General features: G+C 42.7%; 1 protein-coding gene across 1 annotated transcript in view; it reads right to left on the bottom strand.

Moving 5' to 3' along the window:
* The window catches only part of LOC308479723 (copine-5), a 97,865-nt gene that overhangs the window by 57,842 nt on the left and 23,041 nt on the right, over nt 1-16,982 (bottom strand). Inside the window, exons 5-7 of the mRNA XM_081010544.1 lie at nt 14,885-14,948; nt 9,534-9,637; nt 7,269-7,373 (exon numbers count right to left, since the gene is read on the bottom strand). Coding sequence (XP_080866670.1) covers nt 7,269-7,373; nt 9,534-9,637; nt 14,885-14,948 — 273 coding nt within the window. The remainder of the gene's footprint in view (nt 1-7,268; nt 7,374-9,533; nt 9,638-14,884; nt 14,949-16,982) is intronic.

Here is a 16,982-nt window from a genome sequence, read left to right as displayed (position 1 = left end):
GATGATGTACAGATGGCACACAACACCAGTGCAGTTAGGGAAAATGTAAAAAACTAGTTCAAATATATGTTGGAAGTGTAAGGAAAAGGAGGGAACATTTTATCATATGTGGTGGGATTGTAAAATAATTTAAAATTTTTGGGAAATGATATACAATGAATTGAAGAAAATGTTCCATTTAACATTTGTTAAAAAACCCGAGGCATTTTTGTTGGGGATTGTAGGGAAAGACCTGCCAAAAAAGTTGAAAAACATCTTCATGTATGTGACAACGGCGCGAGAGTTCTGATAGCACAAGGATGGAAGACTGAAGAAATCCCAACTAAAGAATCATGGCAAGAAAAACTGATGGATTATGCAGAACTGGCAAAATTGACACATAAGCTACGGGACAAGGATAACTGTGACTTTAAGGATGAATGGAAACCTTTCACAAAGTATTTGAAGATGCAACAAAGTGAACTGGACTCCTTGGCAGGTTTTGAATAAACATCCACAATTTGGCAGGTTTTGAATAAACATCCACAATTTTTTTACTGATAATAATTAGCTAAACAGTTGGAGGATCTATACAACTCTGTAACATGCAGAAAATAGCATTATTGGAGAAACCAAAGACTGGAACTGAGGGAAGTCGGGGGGTGGGGTGGGGGATGGGTTTTTTGGGGGGAGGGGGGAGGGAAAATGGGGGGGGAAATAAGGATATGTTTTTGGAAAATATGTTTTGTTATAACTTTGAATTAAAAAAAATTATAGGGACTTTTTAATGTTAGATGTTTCTTCTTCTTCTTCTTCTTCTTCTTCTTCTTCTTCTTCTTCTTCTTCTTCTCATTAATAATAATATTCTGTTGGGAGCTGCCCAGAGTGGCTGGGGAAACCCAGCCAGATGGGCAGGGTTTAAATAATAAATTCATTATTATTATTATTATTATTGGCTCAGTATTTCTGCTGATTATTATTATTTTTAAAATTATCAAAAATAAATGTGAGAACAGAGATCTATCACTCACTTTTGATTATCATGAGTTAACATGTTTTTTTTAAAAAAGTTATTATAAAAATTCAGCAGCATTTAGCATTTTAGTGCTAATCTCTCCTTATATACACATTACAGTATGCTGTTTGTCCTAATGCACATGCATTTTTGTGAGTAATTTTCCTTAATAAAATGTATTTTTGCATGTTGTTTATATGAATATATGTATTTCACTGCACACTTTGCCCTAATATTCTATCTCTATCTCTTTATGACCTTTTTCTTTTGCTACTGTTTGCTTTAAACTGACTGTAATTCTGTGTTTTGTAAATTGCTATAAGCAGCCAGTGTGGTGAAGGGTGAGTAAAGAAACCAAAAAACCAAAAATGGAATGCAAAATATTTGGTTGGAAGGCTGCAACACAAAATTCAGAGAAGCTCCAATTTGGAAGAGTAGCTGCCTTTTGGTTTGTGTATTGTTCTGGGAAATGAGAATTAGGCAGGTTCACATTAAAATGTGAACTGCATCTCTTTCCATCCCCAGTTCCCTGTCACAGATAGGTTTAGCCTTTTCATTTTACCCAGGTAAAATGCAGTGGCAGCCAGAATCATATTTCACATAAATTAAGCCACCTCTAGAGGAGAAAAGTGATAGCAAAATTAGAATAATTTAGAAAATGAAACAAATACTGTTAAGTGGGGGAGTTTGAAGGGTGGGGGAGAAACACTGAGAACCAACCCTGAAGAAACATATCCAGCCCTTTGCCTGTCTGCTCTGAGGGTCAAATAACTCACAGGGTGCGTAATTTTTTTATTTAAAAGCAAGAATTCAACCATCTGTGTTGCTGTGAGAAGAGCACTCTTGGCTGGAGGAGAGAGACCTGTTCCTTTTCAAAGCAAAGAAAATGGAAGGTAGGTGATAATGCAGTGAGTTTTCAGTTTTGCAAGAAGCAAAAGGCCAGAATTATTTTGACCCTTCCTTTGATAATCTCCAAACTGAGGCCCTGGTACGGCAAGGTCAAGAACTGAATACATCTCAACCTGTCTGGTTGCTATTCTGATTGATGCGCCAGGTCTAAATGTGGTTCCCAAGAGGAGGATTGTAACGTGTTCTAGGGCATTGCCAGATCTAATTGTTTATTAGTCTCTTCTAGTATAGAGTCTTCACCAGAATAGCATTTTTGAACAAAGTTCTGACCCCCACCAATGCAGCCCCTGACATAAATTAGCAAGCCGTGATGAATTCTGACTGGCTCCAAGAGACACAGACATAAACATCTAGAGGGATTTGTATTAGAGGGATGGTGACAATAATTAAAGCTGATGGCAGGCCTTCATGGCAATATATAGGGCTCCCATGTGTACTCTAAGCAGAGTAAGATGGATCTTGGGCACTGCCAAGAATTGCCTTCATAAAATATTCTGCAAACTTTATAGTAGCATCATTGCAGACCCAGCATTTGGGTGGAAAACCTTCACCCTGAAAAACTTAATGGCAAGGTTTCTATACATGCAAAAGTCTTTTTCCTTGGATCTGCCTATGACTGGATCTCCAGTGATTCTACTATAGTAGCATCATAGACACAAGACATTTTCTCTTCCATTCAATATAGTTCTCTTCAAGAAGGAAGACAAGGGAGAGAAATGAGAAATCCGCTCCACTTCCCAGTGGGGAGGAGCTGCAGTGGACCATTTGGCCACCCACTCCTCTCTGGGGGCGGGGGACAAAGTCCCACATCTCCCAGAGGTTCCTGGCCACGTCATTCATCTGCCAGCCAATCTGCTGGCTGGGGGTGTGTGGCCAGGCCCCACTTAAATTGAGGCATGAGCCATTTGGCCATTTGGTTTTCGCCTACCTCATAGCAATTGTCACAACTCTGTAAGGTTTGGTGGTTAGACATTGGTTGATCTTATGATGGGGGAGGGTAGGTGTGGCCATCACCTGCCCCTCCAAGCTTAAGGGTATTCCATTAAAGGAATCCGGGGGTGTGGGTCTTGTCTGAAGTCCAGGGCTGGGCTAGGGTCATGCCACGACCCCACCGGGAACCCAGGGGGAGCTCGAGTTGGTTTGCATCAACGGGGCTCCCCCTACCGGTGGTTGACCCTTACTGGACTCCCTGTGTGATGGGCAGGAGTCAGACATAGTCGGGTCAATTCCAATGCCTAAGCCAATACTGCTCACATTCTGTAACCAATAAAGTTGTGGCCTAAATTTGCCCAAATAACATTAACCTAATATCCATTTCCTTGTGTCTTAGTCATCAACCTCGGGGTCTCGACACACAACTACTGCCCAGTTTGTATGCTGGATGTATGTATGCATGTATGCATGTATGTATTATCACCTCAGGTTTCTTCTGGAGAAGCTAAAAAAATAATAAAAATGGGTAGAGTTAAAAGGCTCCAGAAAGGATGCTCAACAACTGAGAAGCAGTTATGAGTCTGTCAGTTCAACAGTACCATCAGACTGATCCATTATTTCCCCAAGCTTATTCACTTTGTTCCATTGGTGTACTGAACCTGGCTTCTCTATGGGCAAATCCAACACTCTAGCCAAGCCAATGCCAACCTGGGCTCCTCCAGATGTTTTAGGCTACTCTGGGGCCGATGGGAGTTGTAGGGTGAAATATATGAAAGACTCCAGGTTGGCAAAGGCTGCTCTCATCCACAACTGAACATCTGATTTCTGGGCCAATGGAATTATATGCGGGTCCCAATGGAAATCATTCCTCTAATATTATCCTTGTAACAGGCACTTAGAAAATCCATTCTATTGGCAAATAAAAAGACATGGACCTCTCAGTGCGGATGTGTGGCTAATTCAAATAACTGTAAAATGAAGCCCAGTGGGCACAATCTAGCAATGCCAGGAACCTTAAACAGTGCGATGCTATGGCTGCATACACACCTACTTGGGAGTAAGCTCCACAAAATTCATTGAGGCTTTCTATTGAATAGACACATACAGGATTGCACCAAACATTCCATTGCCTTCAAGCTGCTTAATGTAATTCTGATCCCAGTCAGAATTTCTAAGCAATAATTGCAGCACTCAAGTTTCATATTGCTTGCATAACCAGCAATATTGCATCACTAAGTATATCAATCTGGATGTATTTAGCTGTTCGGAAATGAAAAAGAAAATCTGTAAATAAAATTAAATTAACAGTATCACTGGATTCAAATCACTCCCATATCAGCAACCATCAAACTTGAAAATTTATGAAGACGGGGGCGGAGGGAACCAAAAAGCACTTGAAAACCCATTCACATAAATAGAACTATGTCATTAGATATGTGGCTAGCATCCAAAAACTTGAGTGCATCCCAGGTCTTATTAGGCCAGTAGTCACTTTCTATAAGAACAGAATGTGTCAGTGCAGAATACCCTGAAGGAAATGTCTGCCACCTCATTGGGTTGTAGTAATTTGTCGTGAATGCTAGTTTGGGCAAAATTAAAGTCACAGTTGAGCACACTGCATCCTTGTAGAATGGGCAAGGCTAAAAAAAAAGGCAATCCAGAGCACATACGGTATATTTGGAAGCACGTGTGGCATAATTTCACACTTACTAGAAAGCAAGCCCCACTGAACTCAGTGGTATTTAGTTCTGAGCAAACACACATAAGACTGCTCTGAACAGCTACAAGAACTAGAGGGCTATTATGGGCTCTGATTCCTGAACGCTCTTTACCATTCCTTTTTCCCCTTTGTGAAATGGAGCTCCAGTGACATGGTTGCTTGTGAGGATTAATAAGATAACCATAGTAAAACCCTTCACACGCCTAAATGGTTATAATAATGCACTGTCAGATTATCAACGTAAGTGATGGAGTGTTCTCAGCTATATATTTTTATGGATATATAGCAACCTGGAGTCCTTCAGAAAATGATGCATTGTGGTTTTTCTTCCATTTTAGCAGGATAGCCATATGATATGAAGCCAAGAAGTTGCAGCCAACTGGGTCATTTTTGCACCTAAGAAAATATGCCTTGTGGGAGTCAACATTCTTATAGATTCTTCTCTTTATTTACTTCGTTTCAGGAGGAATTTTATTTGAATCATTTGCTTTTAAATCTCAGAAGTCTTAGCAAAGCAAAGCAAAAAAGTTAAAGGGAATTGTATTAAAGGATATGAAAGCAAATCATTTAGGAAAATGCAGTGAGCTGTCAGCCCATTTCTGGAGAATGACTGAGCAAAATAGGTATGAGGTACTATATCTTACTGATTTAAGATTCCAAGTTACACAGAACTCTTTATCATGAAACAGAATGAATGAATAGGTCCTAATATAGTGTCTTACACTTGCTTACCTGGGAGACAACCCCACGAAGCTTACGTCTGAGGAGATGTATTAGGATTGCATTCTCAGTCACTTTTTTTTGCTTTTCTGCCAAGAAATGATATCCCTCCACAATGAAGGGGTGGGGAAGATGTTTTGTTCATTTGATGTACACTTTGTCCAGTATAAAGCTGGGCTTTATCACCAGGAACCACTGGCATGGAAAACAGCTTTGTAAATGTACCTCAGGGCTGAGCTTCTAATCAATGGTAAACATTGTAGGTTTCATGGTAGTAAGAGCTGCAATTAAAGCACAGCTCTCAAGCTTGCAAGTGTAAACACACGGATGCTGAGAGTGAATTCTATTGTGTTTTATGACAACCGCAAGCTGAGTGAAGAATATATTGCACTGGGTAATGGGCCCAATCATTCTTCATGTAATTGGCATTCCTATGTACAAGGCTCCCTTATTACACTGATTAACATGACTGTCAATCCCCTCCCAGCAAGACTATCTCTCCTGAATTGCTACTGACCTTTTCTGTGGTTTTAGGCATAGGAATGGTAGCTGCTTTTGCAAATGAAACAGATAATCCATCTCCAGGACATCTTCAATCACACCTTTCCCAGGCCTTTTAGTTCATTTCCATCCATCAATCACCCATTAAGTACATCTCTGTTCCAAGCAGCCTTCTCTAGGGAGTCTCTCTCTTCACACCACCTCCACTTTTGCCTTTTCAGTTATGTTGACAGAACCTGAGCCATCTAATTTGGAACAGATCAGAGCCCCAGGTTTTTAGATTCTCTTAAGTCCCCAGGGAAGAGAAAACACTCACATCACTTTGTTACTGGATGTGACAATTTCTACAGTATACAGTGCATAGCCAGTTGGGTTACAGAAATCATAAGCCATAGCTGACCTTGGTTATTGAACATACCATTATTTAAACTAACCAGAGTTTGGACATAAACACGGAACTCTGGTAAGTTTAAAAGCAAGTCCGACCTCATCTTCATGTGTGCATATAATGCTAAAAAATAGTTTAGTGATATATCAGGAAAGGGTCAATATGAAGCAGGGGTATCTCCTACTCCACTGCTCCAATGGTCCACTCATCTTCCCTTCTTTCACCCACAGTGAAGGCCAGTCCATTCAGGCAAATGGGACACTGCCCCAACAACCTGTCAGCTCCCTCTTTCTTGGCCTCAGTGTGGCCCTTATAGAACTTAGCAGGGAGGCAAACAGGAAGGAAACTAGAATTAGCTGGCCTTGCCTCTCCTCGGCTTTGGCTCCACCTACTGTTTGGGCTCCCTCTCCCTGCAGTCTGCCCTTCCAGTCCCAATGGACACCAGTCACCACTGATCCCTCACTCTCAGCTCAGTTTAAATCCTACTCACTGCAGCATGTGGGTAGTGAATGAATTGACTGAGTACTGGTGGTGGTAGCACAGTTAATGCATATTACCAGATCTCACTGTACAGCTCTGAAAGTTGCAGGAGGCTCTCAGGGTCTGGCCCTGAAAGCCTTAATCCTCAAAGGGCTTGTGATCCCTATGAAGTCATAGAATCAGTGCAGTTGCTAATACAATAGGAAGAGGTGAAATGGACAGTTACTGTTTGCAGAGGCAAAAGGGAGCTGTTGTCAATTGCTGCATGCTTTTCTTATTTTGAACCTAAGAGGAAACGAAAGAGCCTGCTCAACCAGATCAAGGGACCATGGAGTCCAGCTTCCTATTTTTCCAGCCGTGACCACCCAAGGGCTTCCAGAAAGCCCACAAGTGAAGCTTGAAGGCAAGAGCGCCCCCCCCACAGAGCTTGAAAGCAACAGCACCCCTGCATTGCTTATCCCCAGCATCTAGTATTTAGAGCGCAATTTTGGGGGCATCTGTGACATTATGTTGGACCCAAGCCTCCCTCAGTGTTGCTTTCCTGTAAGACCTCCTGATCCTTTCCTCTAACAAACCAACACACACAGTTGTCAAAACGGCATCTTATTCCATGGGGTCTGTACCTGTCATAGTCTCCATTGCACAGGGCCCGCACCGGGATAGCAAAGGACTGCCATACAGGGTTCAAAGTGTTCTTCACCACTTCGGTTTTGTGGCAGATGGTAAATCTGGCAGGATACAAATAAGGCCAGTTGAGTTAGGGTAGACAGGGAAAAATAAATAATGCTCCCCTAATGTCAGGCAGTCATGGACAGGGGCAAATTAGCACAAGGTTGGACCATGACCAAAATGGATTACTTGCTTTTAAAAATGTAACAACTCTCTAACAAAGCACCATCTTGGTAAAAGGTGTCTGGATCTTCCTCAGTGAACCTGGTTTTTTGGATGAGCCTAAATAGAACTGCATACAACCAAAGGGCAGCATCACAGGCCTTCAGTGCCAGCAGATCAAAATTTTGAAGCCAGGGGTTGGGAACCTGTAGCTCTCCAGATAGTTTTGGACATGCAACTTCCATCAACTCCAGGTTTAAAAAACAAACCTGTGCTTCCTTGGCAACTGAATGAATGAAATGGCCTTATACTGAGATCAGCTGGTAGTAGCTGTCTGAAATCCTCAGCAGAGTCTCCCCTATCTTGGGAGGGTGGAAAACACCAATGAAAATGGAAAAGGAAGCAGAATCTGCTGTGATTTGCATGCTTGTCTGTGGTCAGGAATGGAAATCTGTCAAGCAAATTCAATTGGTGTCCACCAATATCATTGTTATTATTAAGTCTGCAGATGATACGTAATGACATAAGAAGAGCCTGTTCTATCAGGCCAGGGGCCCATCTAGTCAAGCTTTGTATTCTCATACTAGCCAACGAGATGCAGGACCTGAACACAATTGCAATCTCCCCTGTTGTGGTTTCCAGTAGCCCTTGCCAATTCATGCAGTGAATCTGGAGGGGGGCATCAGACTCTGGATCAAACTGGGGACCCTCACCCTGGATCCAGTCCCAAATAAGTTTGGGGTGGGGATTATATTTAATTAGGCCTTTAAAACCCCAATTAAACACCTAGCTGAAAGATGGGCATGGGAAGGAGACCATGTATAGTTCTATTCTAACCCCATTTAACTAATATGTAATTAATTTCCCCCTCTTTTTTACAGCATTTTGATGCTGCCTTTACAATGAAATGTGAATGTAAGTTATGTAAACAGTTATGTACCGTATGTTACATAAGTTAGGTAACTTCTCTTAAATACGGGACATGAAATGTATAAGGTAGTATTTGGCAGAAACCAAACTGCAGCAACACAGAAGCAGAGCTGATTTTGATTAACACAGGTTGGGACAGAAACTGTTGCCAGTTCAACCCTAATCCTAGCCCTGCTATCTGATGGAGATGCCATGTTCTCTACTCCATTGGAAATTCAACTATGACTAAGCGTCCCTTTTATTTAGAACTGTCAAGAGGAGGACAATGTTGGTCATCTGTAGACTACCAATGCCTCTTCTAGGCTTATTAACGGCTATCTTTATCTGTTTTAAATTAAGCATATAATTTACGGTAATCTCTAACTGGCTCTGCATACAACCCAAGCAGTATTCATAAGCATTTTTTTAAAATGGCCTTGAGAATCACTACATGCAGGCAGCTTGATTCCTTTTTGTCCCATATCAAGAAGCAGGTTTAAAATCTCAGCCAAAGGACATCCTTACCTCGCTGATTTGAAATGATTTTGAGAGAACCATTTCTTAGTGACCTTGCGTAAGTGTAAGTAGACCCACTAGGAAGTCACATCAGAACAGGTGTCAGTCAATTTTTGAGGACTACTAACATTGCAAAACAGGCTTCGTAAAGATGGATTAATTTCTCCCAGAACAGTGCATAACGCTCAGTGCATAACATTTATAAACATGAGAATGCTTAAAAGAGTTTCCCTATCTTGCCTGGGGGGACATTGCACTGCAGACACTGGGTTGTTTAGATCCAGTTTTTCTGTGTCTGCAGTTGGTATGTGTGCGTCCATATACTCTGTTTTCCATCTTAAGTTTTCCATAGTTGTTCAACTGTTGTTACCTAGTTTCTAAGCCGAGTCCCTTGTTTGGAGCAGGAGGATGGGTTTATAATACTTCTATTGTTAGAAAAGGAGAGCAGCTGCACCATGAATGTGGTGCCCAATACATTTTGAACAAACTCATTATCAAGGGAAATGTTTTATGCTTCTTGGCGGGGGGAAGGGGGAGTGCTTGGGACAACATTTTGCTACAGGTCACCTAAGCAAGCTCTGCTACAATCTGAATAATTATCCTGCCCCCAAAGCAAAAGCACTTTGACTTACGTCCCATCCTCGTTACTCCTATAGAATACCATGAACGGGTCGGATTTTCCAAAGAAATCTTTCTTGTCCAGCTTGTTGGCACAGAACTGCATTGTGGCCACATCCTTGGAATGGGGAACAGAAAATATATCTATAAACTATTTGTTTGTTTCTGAAAATATTTATATACTCCCTAATTTGCACACATCTCAAGATCAGACTGGGCTTCCTGTACCTGCAATTTGCCTGTAAGACACCATCCGTGCAATTGCTAATTGTGTATTTGTTGTCTTTTTAAATTTGGCCCAGAGATCCTGAGTGCTGCACTACACTTTCTTGGTAGTAGGCAGGTATGAGAGGGAGCCAGAGTATCCAACCTTACATGTTGTTTGTGAATTCAACTCAGTGCGCAATTCTTCTTCCATTCGCCTGCCAAACTCTCAGCTAATGATGCTACAGGCTGTGATCCTCTGACCCTCTTCAGTTGGAAATGAGTGACTCACCGTGTGAATGGTGTAAGCATTTAATCTTACAAAGGATACCATTGTAGGGGAATGAATAGGAGGAGCACATCTTCAAGAGGGGAGCAGATTTAGGGCAGTTGGGATGTCATAACTCTGTCCCAGGTGTGTCACTATTGCCTTGTCATGTGCCCCTCCTCCTCCTCTTGTTCCCAGTGATCTGTCTTGGCATCATGGTTTGTTAATAAGTACCCAATACTTTTTGAGAGTGGGGACAAGGCAGCAAAAATCCAGGGTAGAGAGACAGGCCAACTCTACCAAGAATTAAATGGCTGCCTTGTCCCTACTCAATGTGCACATTCTCATGCTTCCTAAAGAAAGTTTGGAAAGCATTGCTTTCTAAGCTAGGACCTGTGGGAGGTGATACATAGATAGCAGTAAAGTACAACATTCCTTGTTTTCCTAGAGTGAACTTGCAAGGGAATGTTTGGTCCAGTCAGTAGAAAACTTCCTCTTTCCTACTGACTGGGACATACTTCCTCTTGCATGTGGCTAGAGGTTGGCTTGACCTTACCTGTCCAGGTAACACAAAAGGACATAGCATGCTGCACACTCCCTCTCTCTCACTTCCTCTCGTTATAGGACCAGCAGCTTTTTAGAGATGCTCTGTTGGCCAACAGAGGACAAAGGGACCATTTCCATATGGGATAGATTCCACATGTATATGCTCTGTAACTAAGTTTGCCTTCAGGGATCCATCTGTGAACTGAATGTGTGAGTAAACTTATTTTATATACTTTACACAAGATTGTGCCATGTCTATTCTTTTAAGAGGGAGATAAAAGGGAAATTACCAGGAATCTATATTGAGAAGCTTAAACAAGCTTGCAACCAGCTACCTGCTGTGTGTTTAAGAGGGGAATGTAAAACTCTGCTAAGTTATAGAACTTGCTAGCACAAGTTAGGAAGGATATTATTAAACAATATATCCTCTCCTGCCTCCCTGAACATTCCCACAGGATCAACATCACTAGTGCTTGTAGCAGCAAAGCAGATGGTGGGATAAGGAAACCCACGAGGTGGTGCATTGTGCTGATAAGAGTAGGGAGTGGAATGTTTTAAGGAACCCCTGATCTCAAGCCATTTTCCAACAATGGTCTAATGGCTTTACTGGTTTAGGGGAGAGAATCTTCACCACAGTCCTAGAAGTTGCCTCCTGAGATGGTCAAGAGCAAACTATCCTTGAGGACCATGGTAGATACTCTAGGGCAGAAGATGCTCAAAAGGCTCTCAGGTGATGCAGGATGCTTAGCCAGAGGTCACCTGCTCCTTTTTGCAGCTTTAATCCTTGGCAGCACTGCTCCCTGATCAAGCCAAAAACAGCACACAAGAATCAAGCAAACTGCTCCTGATCTGGGGACAAAGTCAAAATGGAACAGTGCAGAGGTCTTGGGGCATGTCATCACTTCCCATGGGGTGTCCACCAGATAATGTATGGTGTCCTGCATGCTGCTTCTGGAGCAGAGAGCGAAAGCTGGGTTGTCCAGGAAGAAACAGCATGCAGGTACATTCCTTCTGCCTTGGCAGGCACCACTCACAATGGGATGGCCGATCCACACATCCATAACTTCTGGGAATGAGGGGCAATGATCTCATGGCTCAGAGGTGTGACCCTCTAATTGTAGCTTAGCTAGGTAAAGGTAAAGGTACCCCTGCCCGTACGGGCCAGTCTTGACAGACTCTAGGGTTGTGCGCTCATCTCACTCTATAGGCCAGGAGCCAGCGCTGTCCGCAGACACTTCCGGGTCACGTGGCCAGCGTGACAAGCTGCATCTGGCGAGCCAGCACAGCACACGGAACGCCGTTTACCTTCCCGCTGGTAAGCGGTCCCTATTTATCTACTTGCACCCGGGGGTGCTTTCGAACTGCTAGGTTGGCAGGCGCTGGGACCGAACGACGGGAGCGCACCCCGCCGTGGGGATTCGAACCGCCGACCATGTGATCGGCAAGTCCTAGGCGCTGAGGTTTTACCCACAGCGCCACCCGCGTCCCACAGCGCCACCTGCATTCCAGTAGCTTAGCTAGGCAAGGTCTAATAACTGTTCTCCCAGCTGGGGTTAAGAAATTGGCCATTGATCACTTACAGTATGTTGAAATAGTAATTGTTTGGAGAAGTGGGATGTGCTCAGGCAGTACGGTACTTCGGTTGCTGCACTCCCCAAACCATAGAAATGAGGGAGTATGCAGGTTTGATTTTCTCTTATCAGTGTGACTTCCCATTATCAGCATTCAGGATAAGATAGGGAGGGAGGCAAGAAAGTGCTGGGTGGGTTAAGACAAGGCTCCTTGGGGTGATGGTGCAGAAACTGCCAAGGAACAATGTCACTGGGTGGAAGCACAGTTAATCCCATATGATGCATTCCCATACTATCCTCAGCACAGAGGGAAAAGTTAAACCAGATTCTAGCGCAGGCTGCAGAACGGCTCATGCAGAGCTAATTGGTTCTGTCTCGGTTCTTTCAGATCGAAATGAGTATTAAATTCTCTTTATGGCACAACAGATGGTATGCTGCTTTGGATGCATTCAAGCACATTCCCGAAATTCTGAACGGACATCAGTGTCACAAACGGCCTGCGTTAACCAGACAGTGCATGTCTCGTGAGCTGGATGGGTCTGTGTGCTGTATGTTTATGAGCAAAAAGTGTGAAGCACTTCGTGTTGTTTGAATATAAGTATTTGGTGTGGTGCATCCATCTGCACAAGTCTGCCTACAGAAAGACAAATCCACAAATGAACATGTGAGAAAGAGTTGGTCTGTATGTCTTTTTTTAGCTGTGCAAGTTCAACATAGGTGTGTGAAGAGGGGGGTTAAAAAATATATTGTAATTGTCTGTGTAGGAGAAAAAATAGGATTTCCTTCCCTCTTGCAGACGTCAGCTGTGTGGGCGAGAGAAGGTGACAAAAATGTAGTGATACTGTTTGTGTTCATTTCTGTATGTGGGAGAGAAAGGGAATGAAAGAATCTGTCTTTGCTGATGTTTAGTCTCTAGGCAGTCCTGTCTTTCTCTTAAAAGTTATACACCAACTGTGCTGTTTTGTTCTGTTCAACACCAGCAGCAAGCAAGTGGACAAATTCTGATGCTTGTCAGGGGCTGATACTTGACTCTTGTGTACCTGGCAGTCGGGTTCAACCAGGCATAGGCTTGCAACTTGCCCATTCTCCTCTTGTCTCCCCTTCACAAAACAAATTTGTGACCGAGAATGCTAGGAAGAACCTCGATCCAGATGTGGTAAGATTTTCCTCTGGAAGAAACCTGATTTTACTTCATTAACCTCTTCAGGACAGATAATCCAGAAAATTTTCTGTGGCCATTTCCTCTGATGGAGCTGGCTGGGGAAAGGAGCCTTACAAAAGGAGGAAAACATTTTAGCAAACAGGCATGCCCAGTGGCAGGTTTGTATGGCAGGTCAACCCAGTTTTGAACAGCTTTGTGCCTTGGAATGTGATGGGGCTGGGGCAGAGATTCAGATTTGTGCTGGAAGCCCAATGAGTCAGCCATTGATTCATTACATTTTTATCTTGCTCTTCCTTTGAGGAATTCCAAATATTATTGCACATGGGTTTCTCTCTTTTATCCTCACAGCAACCCTTTGAGGTAGATCAGACTGAGAGAATGTGTGACTGGCTGGAGATCACCCAGTAATGTTGAGTGAGTGTGTATTGACTCTGACAAGTTTTGCTTTGTTGCATTTCTGCAGGTTCCAGCTTTAATGGTTTATTTTTACTTTGTATTTCAATGGGTTTTTTACTTATTCACTGTAAACTGCCAGGCAACTTCGTACTATTAGGCAGCATACAAATGCCACGCAGACACAGACAAACACTCCATCCACACAACGCTGTGCAGATATTCATTTGTGTTCTGACACCCACCTACCTCTACCCAGAAACTACATCCCTAATGGTTAAGGCATCAGATGCATTTCTCTGCACAGCAAATCTTTCCACACACTTATTATTTCTTAGTTGCTGCCCTTGTTTGTCCTTTAGTACACAATCTGAACTCTTAACTTCCAGCTGTGACCACACTTTAGCCATTGACGTTGGCTGTAATCTCGGTTCTTGCTCTGAGAGCTGTTGAGAGGAGTGTTTGTCCAGAAACTGCAGCAGACAGTGAGCTTACATGGTAGTCTCCCCACTCCCACCCCCACCACAAGCGATAAAGAGCTGAAGGGAGTAGAATCTCTCATTGCAACCTTATGACTCTCCAGAGCTGCACATTTTCTATTTCCACATTACAACTATTCTGGTCTCTGCTGAGAATTTACTGAACAGTTTGTCCAATTGCACAACACGTTGTTCCACCAAGGCTCTACAGTACATGCACATACATATATATATACATGTAGCATGTGTCCAACACCTCATTTCAGTGTTCTCAGAGGAGTAACATGGGCAGGGCAGGGGGGGCATTGCCCCGGGTACAGTTTTCTTTGGGGTGCATTCCTCATGACGCCCTGCCAGCCCATGGGTTGATGGATACAAGGCAGAATTGGCATGAGAGCATACCATCTGCAAGGTTGAGAGATTTTGTGTGCCAACGCTGCAAATGTACAACCAGCATGCATTGCAGGAGCACTCAAATGAGATGAACAGCATGGAATATTTGTCAGCGTATCTACTTTGTCTGTGTCTCAGCCTCTCTCACCATACTCTGCATTATTATACAGCTGATCTTCACGAGCCATGAAGTATGGTAAGGACTTAGAGAAGAAAACACCTTGTTATATATAATTATCCCGAGAGCTCTTTGGCTTTTTGAACTCAAGACACCAGCAGACAGGAGCTTCCCTTGCTCCCTCAGGAGCAGAGGCCTGACCAGAAGCTCAAAGAGCAGAGAATTACTTACTCGGCAGTTACCCAGTTCCTCAGCTGACAGGATAATGGTGCCACACTTCTTCCCTGGAATCCCCCTGCAAGAAGAAAGAAAATGGTTCAGCAGCTGGGAAGAAGATGAAGAAAGAGCAAGCAACTGATCGATGCTGCCAGCAAGTCCCCTGGTATTGGCTGCACTATAGGCTGATTGGCAACTGCAGTGAGCCCCTGTGAAGGCATGCTGTCAGCATCAATCAGTTGTTTAGTGCTCACACGGCAACTTCAAAGAAGCTTGTTGAAACTGCTCAATAACGATTACAGTGAGCCCTTCTGAAGTCTTATTTGCAGGTGTAAGTAGTTTTCCAGCTTTTTCTGGCTGGAAAAAGTCTAACTTCCCAAAGATCATGCAGAAAGCTTAGATGGGAATGTGGGCTAGGGCTTCCCATGTTCAAAGACTAGCATTTTGCTACGGTGGTTTTCAGACCTGGGATCTATCCTCAGCCCCAGCTTGAAACATGAGGCCCTGCTGCATTAGGGCTGTGATTCTGTTGCTTAATTTATTTGGTTGCTGTTGGTTTTTATTTTTTGTCTGGGAAGTTTTGCTGGAGGCTGAAACATTAAACTATTATAAATAAATGAAAGAGTCCAACTGAACAGCCACTTTCAGCCAATCCTGTGCATGCTTACTCAGAAGTAAGTCCCACTGTGTTCATTGGGACTCACTCCTGATAAGTGTACTTTGAATTGCATCCGCAAACATTTCTGAAGGTGGCAAAATAAAGGAGAAGCCAAGAAGGGTTTTTTCCTCCCCAGATGAAAAGATGAAGCTTTTGGTCGATTTGTGCTACTAGTTCTGCAGCTTGAGACAAACTGAAATATTTATTTTGAGTGCACAAGTAAGTAGGACATTGAGAGACACAACTCACCATGGAGCAAAACTAAGAAAAGAGGTTTACTTCAACACCCCCACCCTCCTTTTTACTGCCAGCATCTTTGAATAGAACAATTTTGGCCAGCTTTGTGATTTACAATCATTCTGTCCATTCAATTCCACAAGAGCAGGAAGCCCTGCTGGGTAATGATCACTCAAAACGAATTCATCCTGCAGGCCAGATGACAAGTTTATTTGTTTGAAGGGGTTTGGAAATTAGGAGTAAGACAGTAAGCAACTGATGTGACCTTTTCCCAGACGTCAAATTTTTGTAAAATAAATTCCAAAAACGACATTACCCATGGGCTACCTTAATTATGGTTTCAGTTCTTGACCAACTTCTTGCACAAGAGGAAAAAGTAGGTATTCAAGCACAATGTTTGTTGCATGTGTAGCAAATTGGTCATCTGAACAATTTCCCATGAACACAAGTTGCAATTTTGAGCACCACCACTCATGCTAGGAGTAGGGCATGAAGTCCTAATTTGTGGCGGTGACAATTAGGGGTGGTGGATAAATTTGATTTACTTTGCATTTAAAGTTGAATCTGCCTAATCCACACTTTCAGAAACAATATAGGACCTGAAACACAGTCATCCTTTGAAATTTGCACTTCTCTGAATTTTGCAATGTAGTTCTCCAGGCCAATAATGTATACAGAAATGCAGAATAAAGTGTTCGTAAAAGGGAATGTATCTGTGAAAATGGCATACAAAAATGACTGCATTAGGGAAATTTACTTTGGGAAATGTGTATATTAGACAGAACTGCAAAGAAATGTGTACATATTTGGAGAAATTCAGACTAAAACACTGGTTTTTCATGAGGACTTAAAAAACATTTCAAACATGTGAAAATGTGGAGAACTGAAATCAAGGTTGGCAAAATGAGAAACCAAGAGAAACTAAAGTTTACAGATTTGCCCATCCCTTGGGACAATAGAGTCAGACCACTGATTTGCCACATGTCTGGAGCAATCTGGATTTTAAAATAAGTGTCCAGTATCATGCAAATTAATTGCATTATGCAGACTGGTGCTCCTTGACTCTTTCTGTACAAGAAGAAATCCCAGTTGTCTTTTCTACAATTGTGATTCATATCGCTTACAAACTGCCCTCTTTCACTATGTGCCCCACATCTCATTTCCCTTTTTTTGGGGGGGGGGTCATTTGCATACATTGGGATCATGCCAGATTAACTA

This window comes from Podarcis pityusensis (genome assembly GCF_964106645.2).
Source record: "Podarcis pityusensis genome assembly, chromosome: 6".
Taxonomy (NCBI): domain Eukaryota; kingdom Metazoa; phylum Chordata; class Lepidosauria; order Squamata; family Lacertidae; genus Podarcis; species Podarcis pityusensis.
This window is presented reverse-complemented; position numbering and strand designations above follow the sequence as displayed.